This window comes from Cuculus canorus, chromosome 6, assembly GCF_017976375.1.
Source record: "Cuculus canorus isolate bCucCan1 chromosome 6, bCucCan1.pri, whole genome shotgun sequence".
NCBI lineage: Eukaryota > Metazoa > Chordata > Aves > Cuculiformes > Cuculidae > Cuculus > Cuculus canorus.
In genome coordinates, this window is record NC_071406.1 from 20,309,307 (window position 1) to 20,331,877 (window position 22,571).

At 36.3% G+C, this 22,571-nt stretch overlaps 1 protein-coding gene across 5 annotated transcripts in view; it reads left to right on the top strand.

Annotated features, from left to right (window-relative positions):
- The window catches only part of LOC104054533 (sodium channel protein type 2 subunit alpha), a 75,637-nt gene that overhangs the window by 13,253 nt on the left and 39,813 nt on the right, over nt 1–22,571 (top strand). For 2 of the 5 annotated variants that reach the window (XM_054070020.1, XM_054070023.1), the window contains exons 2-9: nt 8,452–8,770; nt 11,766–11,883; nt 14,429–14,519; nt 16,225–16,353; nt 16,834–16,925; nt 18,033–18,305; nt 21,426–21,489; nt 22,057–22,198. In XM_054070020.1, coding sequence (XP_053925995.1) covers nt 8,504–8,770; nt 11,766–11,883; nt 14,429–14,519; nt 16,225–16,353; nt 16,834–16,925; nt 18,033–18,305; nt 21,426–21,489; nt 22,057–22,198 — 1,176 coding nt within the window. In that variant the 5' untranslated portion in view covers nt 8,452–8,503. Of the gene's footprint in view, nt 1–6,937; nt 7,001–8,451; nt 8,771–11,765; nt 11,884–14,428; nt 14,520–16,224; nt 16,354–16,833; nt 16,926–17,021; nt 17,114–18,032; nt 18,306–21,425; nt 21,490–22,056; nt 22,199–22,571 lie in introns of those variants that run through there. The other 3 variants (XM_054070021.1, XM_054070024.1, XM_054070022.1) reach the window with 2 other exon arrangements.

The following is a 22,571-nucleotide window of genomic DNA, read 5'->3' on the forward strand; positions in this document are numbered from 1 at the left end:
GGAGAAGCTGGCTGCAGCAGTTCAGTGAGGTGGTTTGGCCCTTGGCTGGAGGGGGTCCGGCCCAGCCTGACCTCAGCTTTGTAGCGATAACTGGAACAGTGCAGGTTTTCCATCCGTTGTTCTCAACAGAAGACAGTAAGAGGCTGTAATAGTTGAAGCACGCAGTATTTTCCCTGATTGCTTGTCAGAAGTTGCAGAATCACGATTTATATTGTTCATGCAGTGTTACTAGGTAGTTCTTGGGAGGATATTAAAATCTTCTGTCTGCCTGGTGTCTTTTACCCAGAAGGGTATAAATTGTGTTGTATGAATTTTCTGTAGCCATGCTGTAGTTAAGATTAATTAGATTTCATTCTAAACATCTTTACATAATGCCCATACTGGGAATGTTAAACTCAGGGTTCTGGTTTGTCAGGAAAGAAATCACAGCATGTTTTATTAACTGCTTAAGTAGTCAGCACATTCTCCTATTCAGGCATCTGGAAATATCTAGCTCATCCCATACATATGGCACTTCTGTTATCACTACATCTTTGAACTGTATAGTCATTCTCCCCACACAAACACACTAAAAATGGATATATCTCTAGCCTGACACTTATACAAGAATGTGCTTGTGGGGATACATTTCTCACAATGAATATCAGGGCAAAGTTTGATTTAATGAAAAGCCCAGCCTAGATAGATGGCTGAAAGGCCTTAATCACTTAACCAGCTCCGTTAGAGATTTGGTAAATGATCTTGCTTTACTTTGTCTCCCACACTGCTGTTTGCTTTGGAGACGGCGTATTTCTCTTTTTTTAGAGGGAAACTTAAACTGTTGTTCTCAGGAGTGAATTGCCTTTTGTTCCTCCTGTCAGGGAGCACCTTAAAATCGGGCAGAAAGCTTCTTTCACTGTATACCAAAGAAAATTAAGAATGGTATTTTCATGAAGTGAAAAAACCAAATTGTCTAATGCTAGGAAGAAGGACTTTAAGGGCCTCTTATCTGGAAAAACAAATAGATTTTTGTTCATTCACTGACATTTGATTGAAAATCAGCAATTATTCAGAGACCATTTCTGATAAAAGAGGAAAATGGAGCACGTAACTATTACCAAATGCAAGTCATTGCCAGCTACTGGCTAACAGTAAGTAAAGTTAATGATCAACTAAGTTTTACCAATGTATTTTTCATACATCCTTGGAGTACATTTTGCCAGAGCCCTATGGGCAGCAGCCTGAAATAAGTTTTAAAAAGGTGAGAAAATTGATATGAAAGGACTCCCAAATTTCCCCGATACAGGTTTTTGTATACCTCTTTTCACATCAGATGATCCTTGCCACACATTTTGCATAAAATGCTGCCCTCATGTCATGAAGTCCATGTTGAAAGGCAGAGGGTGATCCAGGTCACCTCATGATCTCAGAAGAGCAGCCCTGAAGCTGCTGTAACTGAATGCTAGCTCAATTTGATCCTTAGATTTGCTAGTGTTTGGACATTTTAATAAACCTTTTTTTTCTCCCTACTTGTACTGGGTTCTACACCTGGTACAGGATCTGCACCGGTATTTCTTGACTCTACAATTGTTAAAGCTCTGTTCAGCTCCAGCATTCAAGCATCGAAGATCCATTCATTCATACTCTCGCACCTTAAGCCATACTGAGCTTTGCATTTAGGAAAAGCACTAAAATTTGGAAGACGCTGTAGATAGTTAGTTCTTTGCACTCTAAAAGTGAGGGGACACGCTAAGCCTTTTCTGTAGTGTGATGGATCAGCTTTTTGGTCTGGCTGAAATCTGGCCACTTATTTTTAGTTTTCAGCCAGACCAAGGAGCTGATCTGGTCAAAATGCAGAGGTGCAGAAGTGCTCAAACCAGCACAGTGGGAAATGACCAGAACGGAGAGTAGGTGGAGAATGTGACTGCCCTATCTGACAGCGCCATTTCATACTGGCTTAAGGTTTTCAGAAGCTACATTTTCGAAGGTGACTTGGTAGTTATATATCCATTTAGAATGCTGGACAATGTGTAAGAAGCTGTGTTTTTATATAGATCTTCTAAGCGCCATTTGGAAAACACTGTTGTGTAGAAAGACCTACTGTTCATGTCTCCCAATTCAGCACATAGGTACTGCATGATGATATGACTGTCACGAGCTCTGAATACGGGACATACAAGGCAGCATACACAAGCCTCAAGCACAGTAAAATTGATTTTTATTTGCTCTGTACTAATTTTCAGCAGTGGAGCAGTGAGACCGTAAATCTCAGCAGAGATACTACATCATCTGTAAACCTTCCACCTTCAGCCCGGGCAATTACATTTTATACAGTCTTCAATGCAGGGCCATGGGCTGCTGACACATCCAGAAGGACTTTAGACTTCAGCCCTTTGAGACAGAACAGTGTTTTTTCCAGCATTTTTTTTTACTCATGTATAGGAATAGCAGTGATGTGAAGTGCAAGTAAGAGAATGGACTACAAAATAGCTTTTCTAAACCTGATTGTTATAATTTCTTTTGGTCAGGCTAGGGGAGAAGGAAAATACTGGATGACGGAAGAGGTGAGTAAAGAGAAATTAGAGACAGATCCTCCTGTTCCACACCGATGCTTCCTTAGGCACTCTCATCTCCATCTCTTTCTCTGTAAAGAAGTCTTTGGGGCTTTCCTGCCTGTGATGTCACTTTTTTTCCTATTCTGCACCCCACTGATACTCCAAGAACTTTCTCAGCTGATGGTGACTGAAATCAAAACTCCTTTTCTGCTCCTCTGGTATAGAAACAGTAAGCTTTTGCTCCCTTGAGGCCCGAGCAGAAACAGAACAGATGGAGAGCTCAAAACAATGAAAAACCTACAGCTATTCAAACACTGAAACAGTGAGGGCCTCTTACAAGTTTCTTGATTTTCTTTCTGATCCATTTTGCTACAAATTTCACACTCATCACTGATGTTTTGTTTTACAAGGCCCACCGTTTCTTAGAGCCCTTGTGTGATTGCAGTGTTTTTATTCTGTTCGTTCTCTATTTTCACTGCTAAAAGGTTTTCCTAACAAATCTCTCTTGCTGCAGTTAAATCCCAAAGCTGTTTGCCTATATGCCAGATAAAAAAGAAAACAAATTGGGAGCTTTCTAGACATATAAGGACTGTCATCATGTCTTCCATCAATCTTTTCAATGTAAAATTAAGACAGAAAGAACACAAATAAATCCCACAATTCCTTGGATGTTTTCTTGTAGGTTATGATTCTATTGCTGTGTTCTGAATTCTTTCCAGGCACCCCCTATTTTTTGTGATGTAGCACCCAAGTAGTTTGTAGTACCCACACAATGCTCCAGTTGGAAGAGGAGATCATTTCACAAGCTTATATATCCAAATACTTGCCTTTTTTTTCCCTCCCCCAAGGCTGAGTTTTCACTATGCTTGGTTTGTGATGCTCTAAGTACTCTAGAGTTTCCCCTGCAGAGCAATTGGTGGGGGTTTGCCCATCGTCTTGTCATTTTTAAGTTACTTATTCTCTTGAACTGCATCATTTTTTGAGACCATTTTGTCATTTGTCAGGACTTTTAAAATTCTAATTCTATGCTCTTATTTACCTGTAGTCCTCCCAGTTTCATGTCATCTGCAAAGTAGCAAACATGTTTTTCAGTCATCTAGATCACCATGAATAATTTAGTAGTATAGTAAGCGTTTTAGGTGGCATGGGGGGAAGAGTTGACAGGATTTTTTTTTAGATTCAGTGTACTTGATTAAATGCATACTATTTACAAGAATAAACTCCTTCTTCCAACCTTTTTGCTCCTTAAATGCAAAAAACAGTATTTTGTTTTAGAGCATAAACTTCAGATTTTTTTTAAAGATTAAAGTTCGTAGAGTAATATTAATATATTTTGCAAACTACAGCAAATACCACAGTAACCTACACTTTGGTCATAGTTGCTCATCACCATTATAATTTTGGGACAGATTTTATTTAAAATTTAATTAATTGCTTCAGGAAAGAATGGAAATATGCCAATGTAATTTGCTCCTATCACAAAGTTGGGAGGCAGTGTCAAAGAGTGAGCAAGCTATTATGCAGAAAGGACTAGATGAGTTTGATGACTGGTGTTCCTGGAATTAGATGAAATTCAGAACTATAAATGAAAAGTCACGCACTTAGGGACAACTCTAATATACTACAGGCACACACAGCTGGAAAGAAAAAGGATCACAGAACCATAAAATGACAGCAAGTTGCCACTTGTGCATTTTAATGTTCCACTTCAACATTGAACAAAGACAGCTAATTTTTACAGATTTCTGAGAAGCTGGTAATCTATTTTCCTTCTGATTTTATTAAACAGGATTGTCTGTAGATGAAGGGCTCCTAGACAGCTAGAAGAAAACTCACAAGTTTGTTTCAGCTCTGTCCTGTCAAAATCATTCACCCTCACCTACAGTTCCTTTATGTAAAGACACCAAACAATTCTTCAACTCTACCCTTTATATGGGCCATGGTGTTTCACCAAATAATTAAAAGACAAAGTCCACTTCAAGCTTTCAGATGTGCCATAGCAGTGGGAAGGCGGATACCACTGGTGATAAAATTATTTATAAAATCCACTGATGGCTGTAGGTAGAAAGCTATACAGCACCTGGAGGTTACCTGTTACTGTAATTGTTTCTGTTCCATGTTTATATTTTATGTGAATTTTGACTATGTTTGAACAGTAGTTTTTAAGCATAGGTTATGTTGGACTGGTTTTTGATTGATATTTGATTTGATCATTTTCTCTTCCCATGTTTTCTGGCTTTATCTATTACATTTACCATAGCTAAGTAGTATGTAATTATTTTAATATATTTTAAGAATTACTAGTTCCTCTAGATGTGTTACATTGTTCTCCTCTTTAGAAATGTGTATATTTCTCTTTTAGGCTGCAAAGATCATACTGCATTTCATGCCTCTTCTGTCTTTCTGTTTTTTTCACCTTACAGCCTAGTAATCCTGTGGATACAAGCAGCTAAGGTCCCACTGACTATTTCCTTTTTGCCTTTACTTTTCATTGGTCTTCCTAACACTATAAATGTAGATTGTATAGCACTGGTGGAAATTAAGTCAACATCTCAGGTAATTTCAGACCCATATGATAAAAAACAAACAGATGCTGTAATTTAATATATCATTAATGGCAGAATGAAGGTCCTTTTCTGTATTTATCCCCGGAGGTGTTCAAGGCCAGGCTGGATGGGATCTTGGGCAGCCTGGTCTAGCGGGAGGTGTGTCTGCCCATCGCAGGGCGTTCATTTGGAACTAGGTGATCTTTAAGGTCCCTTCTAACCCAAACTATTCTATGATTCTATGATACTGTGTGAGTTAGGCTAGCTTTTCAGCTACTTGATTTACTGTAACTTTCATAAGTCATAAAGCTGTATGGATGTATCCACACATACAAATAATTAAAATACCTTTGTAGTCAGAAGCTCCTTTACTCCTGAATCTGTGCTGTCTTATAATCCTCTTATTTTGAGACTGCAGAGCAGCTCCAAGTAAACTACAGTCCTAATTAGAGCCAGTCAGAAGTTTTCACCCAAAGCTTTTTAACAAAAAAAAAATCGGTTACATGGAATTGCTTGTGAAATTTCTATTTATTTCATTGAATCATTTGTGAAATTAGAAAACCCTACCCAATATAAGATTTTGCTAAATAGGCTAAAATTATAGGTGGTTCAGTTATATTTTTCATTTGCTGCATTTTTTCTTAGTTGCTAAAGATTTCAAAAGTGCTATTGTGATCCAGTCAACGTGTTCATTCTCTTACCACAATTACTAAAGAACCAAATTATCAATATTTGTCCTTCTCTTAATTGTCCTTTTTTTCAAAGACACGGTGGTGTTTCTTCAGCTACTATATTCTTTCCTTCTTCGACCTTTCTCACTTTAGAGCGACTCTTCGCTTTTATTAATTTCCACAACTTCTTTAGTCCTCTCCGCAGCTAAAGGAAAGGAGGTGGCAGAAGGACAGAAGTAAACAACTGCCTGAAGGTCTAAGTCTATAGATAGAGGAATGTGTTGCTTGAGAAGTCTGAAAGAGATCTGGGTACATGCAAGAGAAGGAGGGAAGGGCAGAAGGGAAAGAGAGAGGCTAAAACGATGATAATGGTGTAGTGGGAAAAAAGGCATGAAAATAAGTAACAATAGAAAATACGCAGGAAGCAGAAAAGCAAAAAGAAGTAGGATGGCATTTGGGTGGAGTGGTGGCCAAAGATGATGTCTCATTGATTTGCCACATGGAAGGGCTGACAGTGTTCCTAATAATCTCATTTCACTCCCTGCTACAGTGGGTAATTTCTGTTCAGGCATTCACCCCTGCAGTGAGCATTCCAAATTGCTGTCCTTCTCCTCATGGCTGGCTTTCCTGGATTTAGAAAGAATGCACATCAAATATGTTGTATAAATTTAATTTAGAAAAGTGATAGAAGCTATCGTTTAAAATAATAGGGACTGCTGATAATAGAGGCTGCAACTGCTTTGGTTTGACACTGTCTGTGCAACCTCCATTTTTTCTGTTTCTCTTACTTTGCTGTCCCTCCTACTTTCTTTCTGTATCACCTTCACAGTTTTAACAGCTATGGTCTCATCATCAGTAGCTGCTATATATTCAAAAGATTTTTTGAGACTCCTGAGACATGTCTGGTTATATAAAACCGTGTATTTTAGTCTCAGAGTCTGAGCTGAAGCAAGTGCTCGAGCATGCATAAATTCCTTGCCGTGTCTGACAAGAATTTATGGATGTCTCTCAGTACCATCTAGTGGCAATGAGCGTTGTAGCACTCGGTAGGCTCGCACAGGAAATGCCAGGTTTTACTTCAATAACCAGGATCCTTCAGCAGGAAGTTAGGTGTGGTCTGGAAAAGGAGACTTAAAAAAAAAATAATAAAAAAAAAAAAAAAAAAAAAAAAGAAAAGACATGATGGAATTTTAGCTGCAGTCTTCCTTGGTGCCATTCCAAACCCACATAAGTGCAAGATTCTCCACTGGTAATGAATTTTTAATTCTTTCCTGCAGTATTAAACCAGGTTTGTGCCTCCCCCCTCCCTCCCTGTAATTAACAATAACATGGGAAAAGATTCTGCAGCAGGACCGATGTCATTTTCCTAATTAACCCTTCCGGTGGTAGGGGTGCGCGCAGCCCGCAGCGGCGCAGCGCTCGCCTGCCCGTGCCGGGGCGCACCTGCCCGCAGCGGGACGGCAATGCCGAGAACGGCGGCATCGGGGGGGCTGTGACTGGATCGGGGAGGGGGGGGATGGAAAGGAGGAGAAACCATCGTGCTGCAGTTTATTTAGTGGGCTTGGAAAATAGGCGTTTGTTGCAGCTGTGCAGCAGCACGTGTGTCTAGTGAGCCAGTCGAATAGAATCGTGCTGATTATATTCGAACCCTTGTATTGCTTTAATTTGACCATTGTTTCTTGGGTATATTGTCTTACTCGGAAGCTGTTACTTTTTATTGCACTTGCTGTATTTTTCCAGGAGAAGAACTCGAGAAAAATTCTTGAAGGCTATGCTGGAGATCCTGTTTTGATTTCATATCAAATTATTTATATTGGGAATATTTTCCACTTGTTCTTTGTGACTGTGCCGTATAGAGACATTAAGAAGTTATGGTTCTGTTCTTGTTAGTGAAAATTGTGAAAACTATATACAACTTGTATGGTATCAGACATAAAAGATCTGAGTGCAGTATGTTTAAATGATTAAGGATCATTTTTGTTTAATTCAGCAATTCTTCCAGCACACAGTGTGTTGCCAGGCGGGGGATCTGAATACAGGTGCTTATGCCTGAATCTTGTTTCCTGAGCTGGCAGCTCTGCACAGGCAGCGTGTTTGTACCCAAAGGGAATTTTCAACTCATTCTTGTGGCCTTACATGGCAGTAGTGGGTTCTAAGAGTCATTTCTGGTCCTTCTGGCGAGAGGGAGGGTTGATCCAAGGGGCAGCTTTCAGGATAATAAGGAGGTGAGTTGTCTGGAGTCTCATTCCTCAACACTGAACCAGAAACACTTCAGAACTGTTGATGCCTCACACTGAATGTGGTGGAAAATATCTTCTACTCTATCCACTGGAATGGATAGCGTTGCCCTTGATGAAGGCAAGAAGATGTTATTATCTTCTGTGTGACATTTTTTTATGTGATCTATAGATTTGGTAATCTATCATTACAAGCAGTATGTGAATTTTAAACTGAATTTTTTAGGAATTGATAACTTCAAGACAACTCTAAGAGGCCAACTGTAAAGGAAAGTAGTTTGTCTTGAAATAAAAATGAATGAAAAAATCCATTTCACAGTGGCTTCCTCTTGGATGATAATTACTGAACTTAACAAGGTGTCCCCCAGGGTGTCCCACAGAAAAATCCATGAAGGTAAATTTCCTTACATTGATTGTAACTATTTGCGTGACTCTAAATTGTTTCTGTTTTTTACATTTATAGCACTTTTTTATGGGAGAGGTTAAACAGTAATTAAGAGGTGCAGGATGAAAAGATGGCACAATCAGTGCTGGTACCACCAGGACCTGACAGCTTCCGCTATTTCACAAGAGAATCACTTGCAGCTATTGAGCAGCGTATCAATGAAGAAAAAGCTAAAAAATCCAAACAAGAACGCAAAGATGAGGATGATGAAGATGGCCCAAAGCCAAATAGCGACTTGGAGGCAGGAAAGACACTACCATTTATTTATGGAGACATACCTCCAGGAATGGTGTCCGAGCCCTTGGAAGATCTGGACCCGTACTATATCAATAAAAAAGTGAGTGTGTTCTGTATTTCTATCAGATGTTAAAAATATTAAAACACAAGGAATCCTTTCACAGAGAGAGTGTTTACAGTATTTTCGACCCAATGTACAGGTGTAATACGTTCCCCCAGCAGCTGATTTTATTGTTAGAAATCTCAATTGTAAGAACAGAAGTTAGTAGTGAAAGCTCATGGTCTGTAGGTAGAGATGCATTTATGTTTATTGCAATATAACTTCTGTTTTACTGGAGGTGTGACTTTCAGTGTTTTACACACAGGAGAACTGAAGAAGTAGCGCAAGGAAACGTCATGTGGAAAGCCTAGGTTGCATTCTGTTGTTGCTGGGAAGGCTAGGGAAGTAAGTAATTTCTCAGGATGTGCTGAAGATCTTCCTCTTCCATTTTGTACTGTATAGAGGCATCATATATCCGACTTAGATAGTATGGGTGAAAAATTTTTGTATCCAGATTTATATTGTTCTATCAAAGTTATCAAAGAGGAGGTGTTTAAAAGAGAGAAATAAATAAAGATGAGGTAAGAATTCCTCTTGGAGTGTGGACAGAATGTTATGTAATTAAAAAAAAAATTTATAGAGCTTTCTTTTTTAAAAAATAAAACCACATTTTTTCTTTTGGTTTAAAGTAACAACAACTGTTGTGGCAGAGCACAAAAATGCTGAACTTTAGACTTTTGACCAGATGGCCTTGGGTTTCCTCCAGAATTCCAGGCTTCAGATTTTGGCATCATATATATTGCACCATCATTATTCTACCGGAAAAGAAGAAATTATTGATACTTTTTTGTGTGTGTCTCTTCATAATTTTTCTTGTGTGTTTTCTTTTCTTTCCTGTGAGAGTTATCTAGGGAATAAAAACAAGTGAATTGAAACCAAATGAACAAACACACACATGAAAGGAAAAAGGCTACTTCAAAAAAAAAGGAAGAAATCCCCCAAGAATTGTTAGGAATCAAGCTTCAGCTAAGTACAAAAATACAAATGAAGCTATTTCCTGGAATAGGGTACACCTCATCACTAATATATTGAAACAATAACAATATAAGTATAATGTGGCAAGCTAAAAAGAGAGAACAGCTTTTAAAAAATCACCTGTTCCTTAAATGTTCATTGCAGGATTTCTAAAACTCAATTCATGCTATGGAGAATTGTGAGTTAAATTTGAAAACAAGGTTTTCAATTAAATATTGTGTTCTGCTTTGTTTACTCAAGTGATTTACCCTGTTGAAGTCTGAAAGTAACGCAAATGGAATTTGGGTCAAAGTGCTGATCCTTTTCCTTCTTTTTGCCAGTTCTGCAATAGTAAGACATCTAAATATCCAGTGAAAAATCCTAAAGTTAGCACACATATTATCAGACTTATGAAACTAGAAAAAAGTACAGAAGTAATTTTACAATTGTCCATGGACATGAAGTAAATTCCCCCTGAACTGCTTGTTCCTGATTGAGAAATGGATACCATTTGTCTTGATCTTTCCCAAAAGCATAGTAATTTCTAGTAGGAGATGTACAACTCCAAACTATACGTGCACTGCAATCATAATTTCTTCTATTATTTTACTTGGTGTTCTTTGCATATCTTCGAACATTCTTGCTTATATCAGGCTCCATTTTATTTTTTTTCTGTGTCTTGATGCATCAACATTGAACAAATGATGCTTCACCAGCAGTTTTGTCCGAGTAAAGGGAACAGAAAACATTTGAAAAACTCTAGTTTGAGGGCAGGTTTTCTTGAACTCTGGGAAGAATAGTTATAGAGTTGAAAAGCAGTGATAGCAAAGATGATACAGTACAGATCAATCCTTTCTTCTCTACAATAAAGGATTAAAGTATGGCTTGAGAATCAATGGGTATCTGGGAATGCAGATATGCTCAGTTTAGAAGAGCTGAAATTTACATCAGGCAGGGGAGGCATTGTGTTTTCGGGATTTCAGCTGCTGTATTTGGCACACCTGCTCTGAGAGTAGAGATAATCTTTACAAATGCTGCCCTGTGATTCCAGCTGAGGCAGATCGTGGCTCCTGGCAGTGCTCCAGGTTTGCATGGGTTGTGTTGCTTTTGAGTGTTTTAGGGCTGCCACGATGCTAGCCAGAGGCACTTAACCTTCGATGGGTATAGACTTTCACCCATGAGTAGAGAGAAGAGATTATAGAAATAGATAGGAATTTCCTCAAATGCATGGAAATCCAAATAATTTTAAAACTTACTGCATGTTAAATAAAGGCTTTATTATTTATTTCTCAGGTTTTAAGAAAACTATTACATTTATAAATGCTTTTTTAATGGTGGTATGCTTGAGTTGTTGCTGAAACTGTGGGGAGACAATGAAAATACATGGATTTTTGAATTCTGTATTAGGTAACAGTAGAGCATGACATAAGAAAAATAGAATTGCAGGTATCAAACTCTCACAAGAAACAGTTGAAAAGAGGTCTCTGTTATTTTTCTAGAGTAGGGCAAAAACTGTCCAGTACATTAGTGTTACCTTGTAAAATTAGTTATCGAACACTCTGTTTCCTTATGTTCATGAAGATCACTCTTGAAGTTTAGATCACTCTGTAGTACTATTGTTGTAGTACTTTGAGATGGTAATTAATGCTGGTTATTTGATTGAGGGAATGTTAAAGGTCTAATGGCTATCAGTTTTTAAAATTACCTCAGTGTGTTTATTATGAGGTACAAAAAGTATACTAACGATTCAAATATATATGGTTGTACCTAATATACCTATCTTTGTCTTCTAGCTAGCAATTCCAGGATTACTTAGCTTTCTAAATAAACTTATTCTAGCGTTTTCGTGTGATTTGGCTGGACTCTACTGTGTGTGAACTGCACAAGGGGATTGTGATTCTGGTGGTGGTCTAAACGGAAGAGGAGTTTGACCAAATATGATTCATGATGAAATGAAAGTGATTCTGGGTTTTAACTTGTAACTTGTTTGGAATTTGGTATCTTTTAAATGCTGTTTTTCATTCTGTGTTTCTTTTTCCAGACCTTTATAGTATTGAATAAAGGGAAGGCAATATTCCGATTCAGTGCCACCTCTGCCCTGTACATGTTAACTCCTTTCAATCCTCTTAGAAAAATAGCTATTAAGATTTTGGTACATTCATATCCTTTTCAAGTTGTTAGTCTAAAACTGTAGTGTATGAGATGTTAGTTGTCTTTAAATAATTCTCTGGCACGTGTCCCAGGATCAATATGATCTGCAGTGTTCTGTCCCTCTTCTCTTCATCGTTTCTGTCTTCTGTTCAGTTTCCAAATCCCTCTTCACAGTTGTGTTTATTGCTCAATCTTAGTATAGTAACATCAGTAGCTAGACAACCAGTCATTGTCCTTCGCAATTTTTTTCCTGTGTCTTATTTCTTCCTCCAACTATTTTTTCCCTTCCATCTTACTTTTCCTATAACCATCACAACATTTTATATCTTTTGCCTTCCTCCACATTTTTTTTATAAACTGCAGCTAGAGTGCTCAAAATAGTTTCAGTTCTTCACTGACACTTCATGTTTAATATCAAATCTTTGATCCTAGGTTTGTGCTTGCATGAATATTTAGTGAAAATATGGTTTCATTATTCCTTTTCATTTCTGATTCAAATCACAATTGCCGAAGGTTGGGTTGATAAAAAAAGCCTAGGTTTCTTGTTTTATTATGCATTCTCAGTCCTATGTGTATCTTACCTGTCTGTTTCATTTCTTGATCATTATTGCGTTATGCACTTGTAATCCTGTCGATGTTTTGATTTCAGTCTTGAAGCAGGTTGTGAGATTTCCACATTGCAGACAGAGACTTGTGAGGCTAAATGATCATAATGACTTACCTATTATTTTGTTGTTTTCAGTGTTTTGAGAGCTGGCTCTAATAGGCATCCCACTGGTCTGATCCCAAATGCTGATGTGACCAATGAGGGCATTGACTCCAGCAAGTCTGCCTACTTAAGGAGCAAATATAAATGCTTGCACACTTATATTTTACAAGAATCTTAACCTAGTCAGTTTGGTGTAGCATTACATACAGGGATCCTAAGAGCACATAGAATAAATCTTGAAAGAATTTTTAAACATCTTGTTATAATGGAAGTCTGATAATCACAGTGATTTTTATGTGTTGGATGATGTTATTAATGGGTAGCCTACAAATGACTTCAGAATCAATCATGACACTACATACCCTCTTACTGTATTTGCTTGCTAGAGTTGTCACTACAAGTAATTATTTGTCAGTTATATGACACTTCCTAGCATAGTTATACAGTATTATTCAATTACATGGAATAATGGAAGATCGTGGACTGGGATGGTGGTGAAGAGGTAGAATCACCAAAGCCAGACTGTTAAAATTTTTTTACAGTTGTGGTATACTCTAGTTATTTCTCCACTGATGAAGAATAGTGAGGATTTGCAGCTGTGAAAGGGCATTTCATTGAAAAGGATGTAGAAAACCTCTAAAATACATGCTTGTGGAACACTCATATATAACATATTATTTTGTATGGTTGTTAAAAAACCTTTCTCTTATGCTCTGCTCATATTTGAATTACACAGTAAGAAGCTAGATTCTGAATAAAGGATTTGAAATATATTTACTGAGCAGAAAACCTGAAGAACTACTGAGCGTAACGCCACTGTTGTTTGACAGTTCATAAGGCAGAAGTATTCATTGTCATTGGAAGTTGGGCTTTTTCTCATTAGTGTAGCCATGCAAAGAAAACTTCATGAAGGAAACCTCACACTACTTCCCACCCCATTATACTCTATTTATGTCTAGGAACACTGTGAGAACCTACGTTTTAGTTACAGAAGCTAAATATCTTCTCAAAATTGAGCTTTGTCCTCTAACTGGTTTTAGGTGATGGTGCCATCACATGGACATTTTGTGTAAACCATCTGCGTGGTTTTCATTTTGCTGTTTGTATTTTCCTTTCTGAGAATGTCATCAGTCCTGAGAGTTAAATGTTGTAGATCCAGAGCAGTTCTGTTAAAAGCAACGAAGTTATTTGTTGCTTGGACCTGTTCTGGAATTCTTTTTAGATTTTTTTTCTTTTTGAGAATATGATGTGCCTTCCCCTCCAGCAACACTTGTATTACAAAAACCTTATATAAAGCGAACAGTAATAAAGTCATTCTCTCTCTAAAAAATTCTGTTTTTTCCTACTATATGTTAACTAGTTTTAAAAATACGTATTATAATGATAAAGAAAAATGTTGATACGTGTCAGATTTTATGGTGAAACATAAGAAAGGTGAAGAAAATGTATTTTTCACTGTTTAATATATATATGAAGTAGATCAGATTTGTCTAGATTATCCAAACCAAATGTGGTTTGTGTTATTTCACTAAATTAGAAGCTACTACCTCAGACTTTCACATTTTATTCAAAAGTAAAAAATCATCTGAAGTCTTCTTAACATTAAGAGTTGGGGTTTTTTTAAACGTCTTTAAGATTTTCTGATTTTTAATATGTGATTGTTCTCTTTTAGCTATAAAGCAGTAACTATCAAAGCTTTAACATATTCAGGGCTTTTGCCTGAGTGTTAACAGTGCAGTAGAGGGGTAAATAGCTCCTGATGGTGGAAATCTGCCAAAGCAGCGTGTTATTTGATACTCTTTTTTATGAGATTTTCTGGCTTACATTCCTTAACTCTTAACCTACATTATTCAGCATGCTTATTATGTGCACTATTTTGACCAACTGTGTATTTATGACCATGAGTAACCCTCCAGACTGGACAAAGAATGTAGAGTAAGTTAAATGGATTTTCTTTGAATAATATTCAGTAATCTGGAATAAACTGCTGTAAATTATTTTATATTCGGATGGCATCCACTGGCAGCAGCAACTTTGTTGGCACATTCTTTCAACAACTATTCTGATGCTAGTTTCTTCTGTATAATATTATTTATAATTTGCAACACTTCCCTCATTACAAGTTGTTCCATGTCTATCTTCTGTTTGCAGTACTATATTTGGAATGTAAGAAGAAAAACTAGTCTTACGATCATGCAAAAAAGTGGATTATAAATATTTTCCACTGCTTTCTATGTTATGGCTATGTGGAGGAATACACTTTTCTGTCTCTGTTGCAATAATGGTTACAGATAAAGGGATCGTCTAATAGATCACTGTGTTCACCTTAGTGCAGCTTTCCTTTACCAAAGGCAATCTTAAGAATGGAAAGCTTGTATGAAACATAAGTTATTAAAAAAGCATATAAGTGGTTGGCTTTCCCATAGGAAGTGAAAACGTGATGATTTCAACTACTTGCTGCCAATATGCAGTTGGTGCATATTTCATGATAGTTCCAAGGCCGTAGACCACAGTGAAACACTGCTCTTGGTGGTGCTTCGTTTTTGCGATAGCATTTTATGCTTCTGCTTCTTCTTCATTCTGCTTTGGATGATAAGTACCTGCTTCATTTTCAGTAATCAAAAGTGAAATCATACGGCTGTTAAAGTCAGTGGAGGCATTTTCATTTTGAGTTCAATATGAACATCCATGCATTCAGGGTGTCTAGTATATAGTAAATATTTATGAGTAATGATAGCTAGCTTGACTATTTCTTCATATAATTTTGCCATTTAGATACACAACAGAAATCTTCTGAGTAAAGTTGTGCAGGAAAGAAAGTTTTGGTTTAGTAATTGAACTGGAAAAATTCACATTGGTTTCAGGTTGTCTCAATTGTGAAAAACTTTCAAGCCTTTTGAGCAGTTTAATTTGAATTCTTTTCTATTAAAGATACAGGTTAAATCAAATTTCAAGATGACATCATTTGGAGATAGAGAATTCAAATTACTCAATGTCAGAATGAAATATTTTTACATTTTACGTTTTAACAACATTGTTTAGTCAAAACAAGTAACTGAATGTTATTGGTGCCTGTAAATATTTTTTATTATTCTTGCACAGGATTTTGCATCTGCAAACCCTCATTTCATTGCAGTACTATGCTTACCTTGCTGAAGGTGATGTAATGGACACACCTACTGTATAACAAAGTCAATGAGGGATTATAAGGGTTGGCACTTTGTCAGCTCCTGGTACTAAGCAACATTTCAGCATGACAATAACATTGAAAAAAGAATTTTTTTAGCCTGGAAGCAACTTTAGAATCCTAACACAATCTATTTGTGTATTTGGTTATGACATGGATTCAGGTTAGACATGAACATGCACTTGTGAAGAAACTGGAATTTTGCACCTGCCTCATCGGTAGAGATTATAGATTTTGAGCTTAATTATGGGTTGTAATTTAGTTTTTTTTATAATAACTTGATTCCTCCTTCCTTATGGAATAAATTCTCCAGATGTTTAAAGTTGGTTGTAACTTCCATTAAATTCTTACCAGTTAAAAAAAAGAAGATGAGAATAAAGGAGCTAGAGAGTATGATGTGTAATGATAACATGAAAGTGTTTCTATAAACTCTGTCTTGCATATTTTTCTCAGATACACATTCACTGGAATTTATACCTTTGAATCACTTATTAAAATTCTTGCAAGGGGCTTCTGTTTAGAAGATTTTACATTTCTTCGAGACCCATGGAATTGGCTAGATTTCACTGTCATTACATTTGCGTAAGTCTTCTACTTTACTTTTTTTTAATCTTTCTGCTAGCATGAAATTAGTGACTAAAAATTGCCTCATATTTTGTTAGCCAGAACATTTGGAGCCTGGACTTCCTGCGGTTTCAATATGTTTCTTCTACCTCTTTTACACATTTTAGTATTTCTAACTAAGCATGTGTTGCAGAGGCCAGCATGGCGTGCCAGCCTGTTAGGATTGTGAATGCCATCAGCCTGAGCTGTTCATATCCTGTCTCCTTTCTGCATACTAGAATTAAAGGAATCCTTTTGACTTCCTGCTATAGGCTGACCGAATTAGGCTTCAAACATCGAGTCAATGTGGTTCGATAAAATTTAATTTAATTTTATGGTCAGAAGTATATTTATAATACAGGCAAAATACAGTGAACGGTGAAGCGGTCTTGATCAAAGACCCAAGTAAATAGGATAAAATCTGCCTCAATTCTGAGTAACTGTGATTTAATTCTACAGGTATGTAACAGAATTTGTAAACCTAGGCAATGTTTCAGCTCTTCGAACTTTCAGAGTATTGAGAGCTTTGAAAACTATTTCTGTAATTCCAGGTAAGAAGTAGTTGGTGTAAGGTGTTAGGCCCCTCGTATCTCCAACTGTTATTTGTGTGCTGTCATTGTGTTTGTGTGTGAACTCCCCTATTACAGATATGTGACAGAGTTTGTGGACCTGGGCAATGTCTCAGCGTTGAGAACATTCAGAGTTCTCCGAGCTTTGAAAACAATATCAGTCATTCCAGGTGAGAGCTAGGTTAAACACTGAGGCTGACTTTTGTTCCACAAAGACTGTACTCCTGTTTTTAAAGCATACACCTTGTTTGCTACACATTGTTAACAAAATAAAAAAGAGCATGAATCAAGACATGTAATTTTATTTAAATTGATTCTTGCTTTTCTTGTATTAGTTGTATTTTCTTTTCAAAAAAATCAGCCTTTGAGTTTAACAAATTCTTGCATGAGATATTTGCAGTAAGCAGCCTATGTGATTTGCATCCTATGGCATCAAGCTTTCCTTTACATGTTTTAAATATAAGTTAATTTTAAGCTTTCATACTGATGCAAATTTTATCATTTATTACAGGCACTTGATATAGCAACTTAATTCAGTTTTAAGTCATGTATAAGAAAACAAACTCTAAACGATAGCATGGGCCATGCATGGGGTATTGTTTTAAAGATGTCTTTCTTCTCCAAACCATCACCCCTCTTATATTGTAAGAAGATTATTATGAGGATATCATTCAAATATGCACTTATGAGACCTTTGTAATGGGTTTACTATTGCAGAATACTTTTTAAAGGGTTCATTTAAGAAAGGTTTGGGCAAGAAGCATCAGCAAAATCAAATGGTGCTTTTCTACATAGGGTTGAGATATAGCATGAATAATAAAATCTCTTGTTTTGGCATAAACAGTGTGTTTGGTATTATCTACTTTTTATTTATGTAGACTATAAAATAAGTATAAACTTAGAGCTTTTCATTCATCTTCACAAGTAATAAGGCCTTTCATGAAAATTATTGTACCACAAATACTAGACTCATTTAGTTGTCATTTTGCATGAAAACTTTATCTTGTCCTGAAAAAAAGTCACTTTTTTTTTTTTTTTTTACGTTTAGTATCTGTTTAGCGATATAATGAAGATCTTTTCTCTTTGCAGGTTTGAAGACTATCGTGGGAGCCCTAATTCAGTCTGTGAAGAAGCTCTCAGATGTTATGATCCTGACTGTGTTTTGTCTGAGTGTATTTGCACTAATAGGGCTGCAGCTGTTCATGGGAAACTTGAGGAATAAATGCCTGCAGTGGCCTCCAGACAACTCTACTTTTGAAACAACTGTTATTTCATACTTTAATAGCTCTATGGGTGAAAATGGTACTCTCATTAATACAACAATGACAACATTTAACTGGGATGAGTACATCGAAGACAGAAGTAAGAGTTAACTATATCATCTACTGCATTGATTTTCTGGATTTTTTGAACACATAGAAAAGCATCAGTATCTTTCCAGTGCAATTAAAATGGTGTAATGTGGCCAAGACACATAAAAGCACTCATTTTGCATAGTAAATAAAAAAATAGTCATAATGTATTTTAAAATACTCACAATATCGGTACCAAAATATATTTTTACCTTCTACTGAATATGACTTTTAGAGAAAACCCACATTACAGCACAAAGTGGAAGCTTTTATGCTAGCCTCAAGCCTCCTGATCAAATGTGACAGTCCTAACATGAGATCTGAAATCTCGTAGCTACATTAGTGCGAGATAATGCCCAATATCATAAATCAACATCTGAACATCAGTTAGCTCATGAATGCTGCCGTAGCATGTACATGCAGCTGCATTGTTTCTTCTGGGATTCGGTGACTCTGTGCACACGCCCTTGCATAGCACAGATATGCCTCTATGAGAGTACTGGTAATTTAGCCCATGCTTCTTCTAGGAAAGAACTAGATTCCATTTCTTATCTGTGAAAATTAGAATTTTGGTCTCCTTTTTACCTCATAATACAGTATTTTCACTGATTTAGGTAGTAAATGTCAGTACTGTGTTAAAAAAAATGTTTTAAAACTCAGATAGAATTGCTCTGAACAGATCTGTGGTATATTGCTATTCTGTTTTTCACAATGGTAAATAGATTCAGTCTCCCCTATTTATTTTAGTGTATTCAAGGGGTTAACTTCTCAATTAGGCATCATCTTTTTTTTATAAAATCTGTATAAATGATGCCTGTATACTGAAAAGTAGAAAACCTCAGTTTAACAGCTGAATGCTTTTGGCTCCAACTCTCATTGCCTTATAATCTTTTAATATACTTACCATGCTTGTAGTATCACAGAAATGTCATCTTGGAGAAGATTTTGGAAAATAACCTATTCTTAAAAGCATTGGAAAAGCAGATTCCATTCCATTCCCCTTCAGCTGCTTCTGATACTATGTCACCCAAATAGGAAGTTTTGTCTAAACATTTCACCTAAATTGAGTATTTTACTACTTTTCCTGTGGACTTAGAAAGAAAATAATTGTAGACTACTTTGTATTAGTCTTTATGATATTTTAAAACTATTATCTTCTTTATTTCTTGTCATTTCTAGACTTAGCAAGACTGTTCAGTGTTTTTGACTCTCTAGTTAGTCTGGGATTTTGGTTTTTCTTTGGGGTTATTGTTTTGGTTTTTGTTCAGATTTTTTTTAATGAGATGCTCAAATCTGGTAATTACTTCTCTAATAAAGGTAAAAAATAGAATTACTATATTTATATTTGGAACATGCCTATTAACACATTTCAAAATTACATTACTTTTATATCAGCACTGTGTTATTGATTCACAGTCAGCTTGTGGTTCATGACAGTCACTCTGTCTTTTTGTACAGCAGTGGGCACAGCCTGATCCTGTCTATTTTGCATTTACATATTTGATTTTGCCTTGTTAACTGTAGCATTTTCCACTTGTCTCTGTTGAAATAAATCCAATTGCTTTTGGCCCAGCTTGTCAGTTAGTAAAGGTCATTCTAAATTTCAATCGTTTTCACTCCTATATTGATGTTTTCAAAATACTTGATATGTTTTTTCTATCATTTCGTGTCTTGAGTTGGTAATGAAGCTTGTTAGGAAGACCATGCACAGCATAGATCCCTGGGGGATCTTCCAAAAGATGCCCTTATAAATTGACACTGGGCCTCTGGCAGCTGCTCTCTGAGAATGTTTTTCATGTATTTTGTGGTGGTTCCAGACAGAATATATCTCCTCTATTTGCTTAGGAAATGTCATGTAGGACTTACACCCATGACTCTTAACCTGGTATTAAGTTTGCAGGAGAAAGGAATACTTTTATATATGGCATATTTTTTACAATGTTTTTGGTTTTATTACTTTATTATCATCATCTTTGAATGGAAAAATTGTTACTTAAATGTTTTTCAAAATAGAGGGCTGAAAGTTAAACTGACTGGTAGTTTAACTGAATCCTCTACTTACCAAGAGGAGGAGATGTGCCACATAAGAATTTGGATTAGGCCCACCGACAATTTTCAAAATCCAGCTTTATGTCTATTTGCATCTTTAAACTTTTTAAGCTTTTTAAGTAGGGGTTAGATCTCTCATAGGGCACAATGTGAGCACTAGAATGCCTGTGAGTCCACTATTTCTTCTCTGATATGTGAGAACAGACTGCAGATGCATAAATTTTGTACATAATCTCTCTGTCTTTAAAATAAGCAGGTTCTATGCTGTCTCTGTGGAATACTGGTGGTGGCATAATAGAAATAGTCAATAGGAACTGGTTGCAATTCCCTGCTTGTCTCTTTAGCATTAGCTTTTGGTTGGTTCATGCCAGCTAAGGTAATCCATGCCAGCTGGCAGTGAATCTCAAGGAACCATCTGCTTCCTGAGAACAGCCAGAACATACCTAATTTTGGTAACTTTAGCTAATGCACTACCTGATCAAAAAATCTCCACTACAGATTCCCATTTTACCATAGGAATCCCACACCAGGAATTGATAGCAAATTGGTTTTCCCTAGTCAAGTCAACATCCAGTTAGCAATTTCTTGTGCATATTATGTTCTATTTTCATGCTGCAAAAATGTCAGTACTTTTTCTAGTAATATTTGAATAAAATAGTATGTAATAAATGAATTTAAATTAATAATACTAAATGGTATATATAAAAATGCATGAAGAAAGGCAGGGAATTGCCATCATCCTTTGTCTTGTGTTCCTGGTGTTGGTTCACTCATTTGCTGACATAGACAATTTGTTAATCCACCGATTATATCTTATTAATTTGGGTAGGTTAATGAGCATGAGCTATATTTTCTAAAGAAAGGGCAACTTTCAGACTCTATAGAAAGTCTTTTTCCTGTTAAAACAGTATTTTCCATGCTTTTAAAATTCATAACCATTATGTATTGCAATTAAACTGTTTCTTAGCACTGCTTATTTCTTTAAAGTGTGGAAGTCTATATCATTGCTCAATTTCCGTTAGGTGTAAATAGTGTCTTTCTCATCACCATTTTCATTTACTTTTTTTTTTAAAAAAAACAGGTCATTTCTACTTCCTGGAAGGACAAAATGATGCTCTGCTGTGTGGCAACAGCTCAGATGCAGGGTAAGAAAACAGTCATCTTTTTACATTATGCCTCAATTAAAAAAATAATTGGCTGCTTAGAATAGCTTAGGTGGTCAACTTTAGTATAAACTGTACTGTAGAGTTGCAATTTACCCTTGTTTTGCATTGAAGCTGTATCTAAATATAATCATCTATGTGGTCTGAATTTACACAGGTACTTTCTTCAGCATCTTAGGCTAATTTTTTAAAGGTAACCACATGAATGGTACGTGTACAGATGTTGCTGCCAGCTTGCTGACAACTCTTTATCATCAGCCATGCTAGCTGAAATTCGTCTCTTGTCCTAGTGGAGATGTGCTGATATGACAAGTTATGGGGAAGGGTAGATTACTATTAGTTGTATTATTAAAACATTGCAGTATCGTTAGGAAATGGAATTAAAAAATGAAAACTAGTAAGACCTTTTTAATCTTAGGCATGTAGAATAAAATTTTACTTGTTCATAACTTCATTAGCAGCTGGCACTCCTAAACAGTTTTGTGATTTACTATAGCATATCGTAATTTAGAGTAGTTGTTAAAAATAGCATTTCCTCTTCTTTTGTAGTCAATGCCCAGAAGGATATATATGTGTGAAAGCTGGTAGAAACCCCAACTATGGCTACACAAGTTTTGATACATTCAGTTGGGCATTCTTGTCACTGTTTCGATTGATGACTCAGGACTTTTGGGAGAATCTTTATCAGCTGGTGAGGACTTATTAAAATAAACAGCACCATCACCAATACCATTACTACATAGTACTTGCATAGTTATTTCCATTCACGTGTCACTAAGACCTTTGGGACAGAAACCATCTTTTATTTCATATATGTAAGCTGTCTAAAACAGTAGAAGCTTTGTTCATGATCCGGGTTCCCATGTGCTACTCAAATACATAATAAGAAATAGCTGCTGTTTTATGGAGGTGGTTAAGCATTATTGTTTCTTTTCATAAACAAATAAATTAAGTTGTTAAAGCTTCTTATCCAGACTTGCTATAAATTGATGCTTTGCAGTCTAGTACAAATATGTTGTCTTTGAAAAGGTTCTATCTTGTTTCTGAACTACGCATACCCTTAA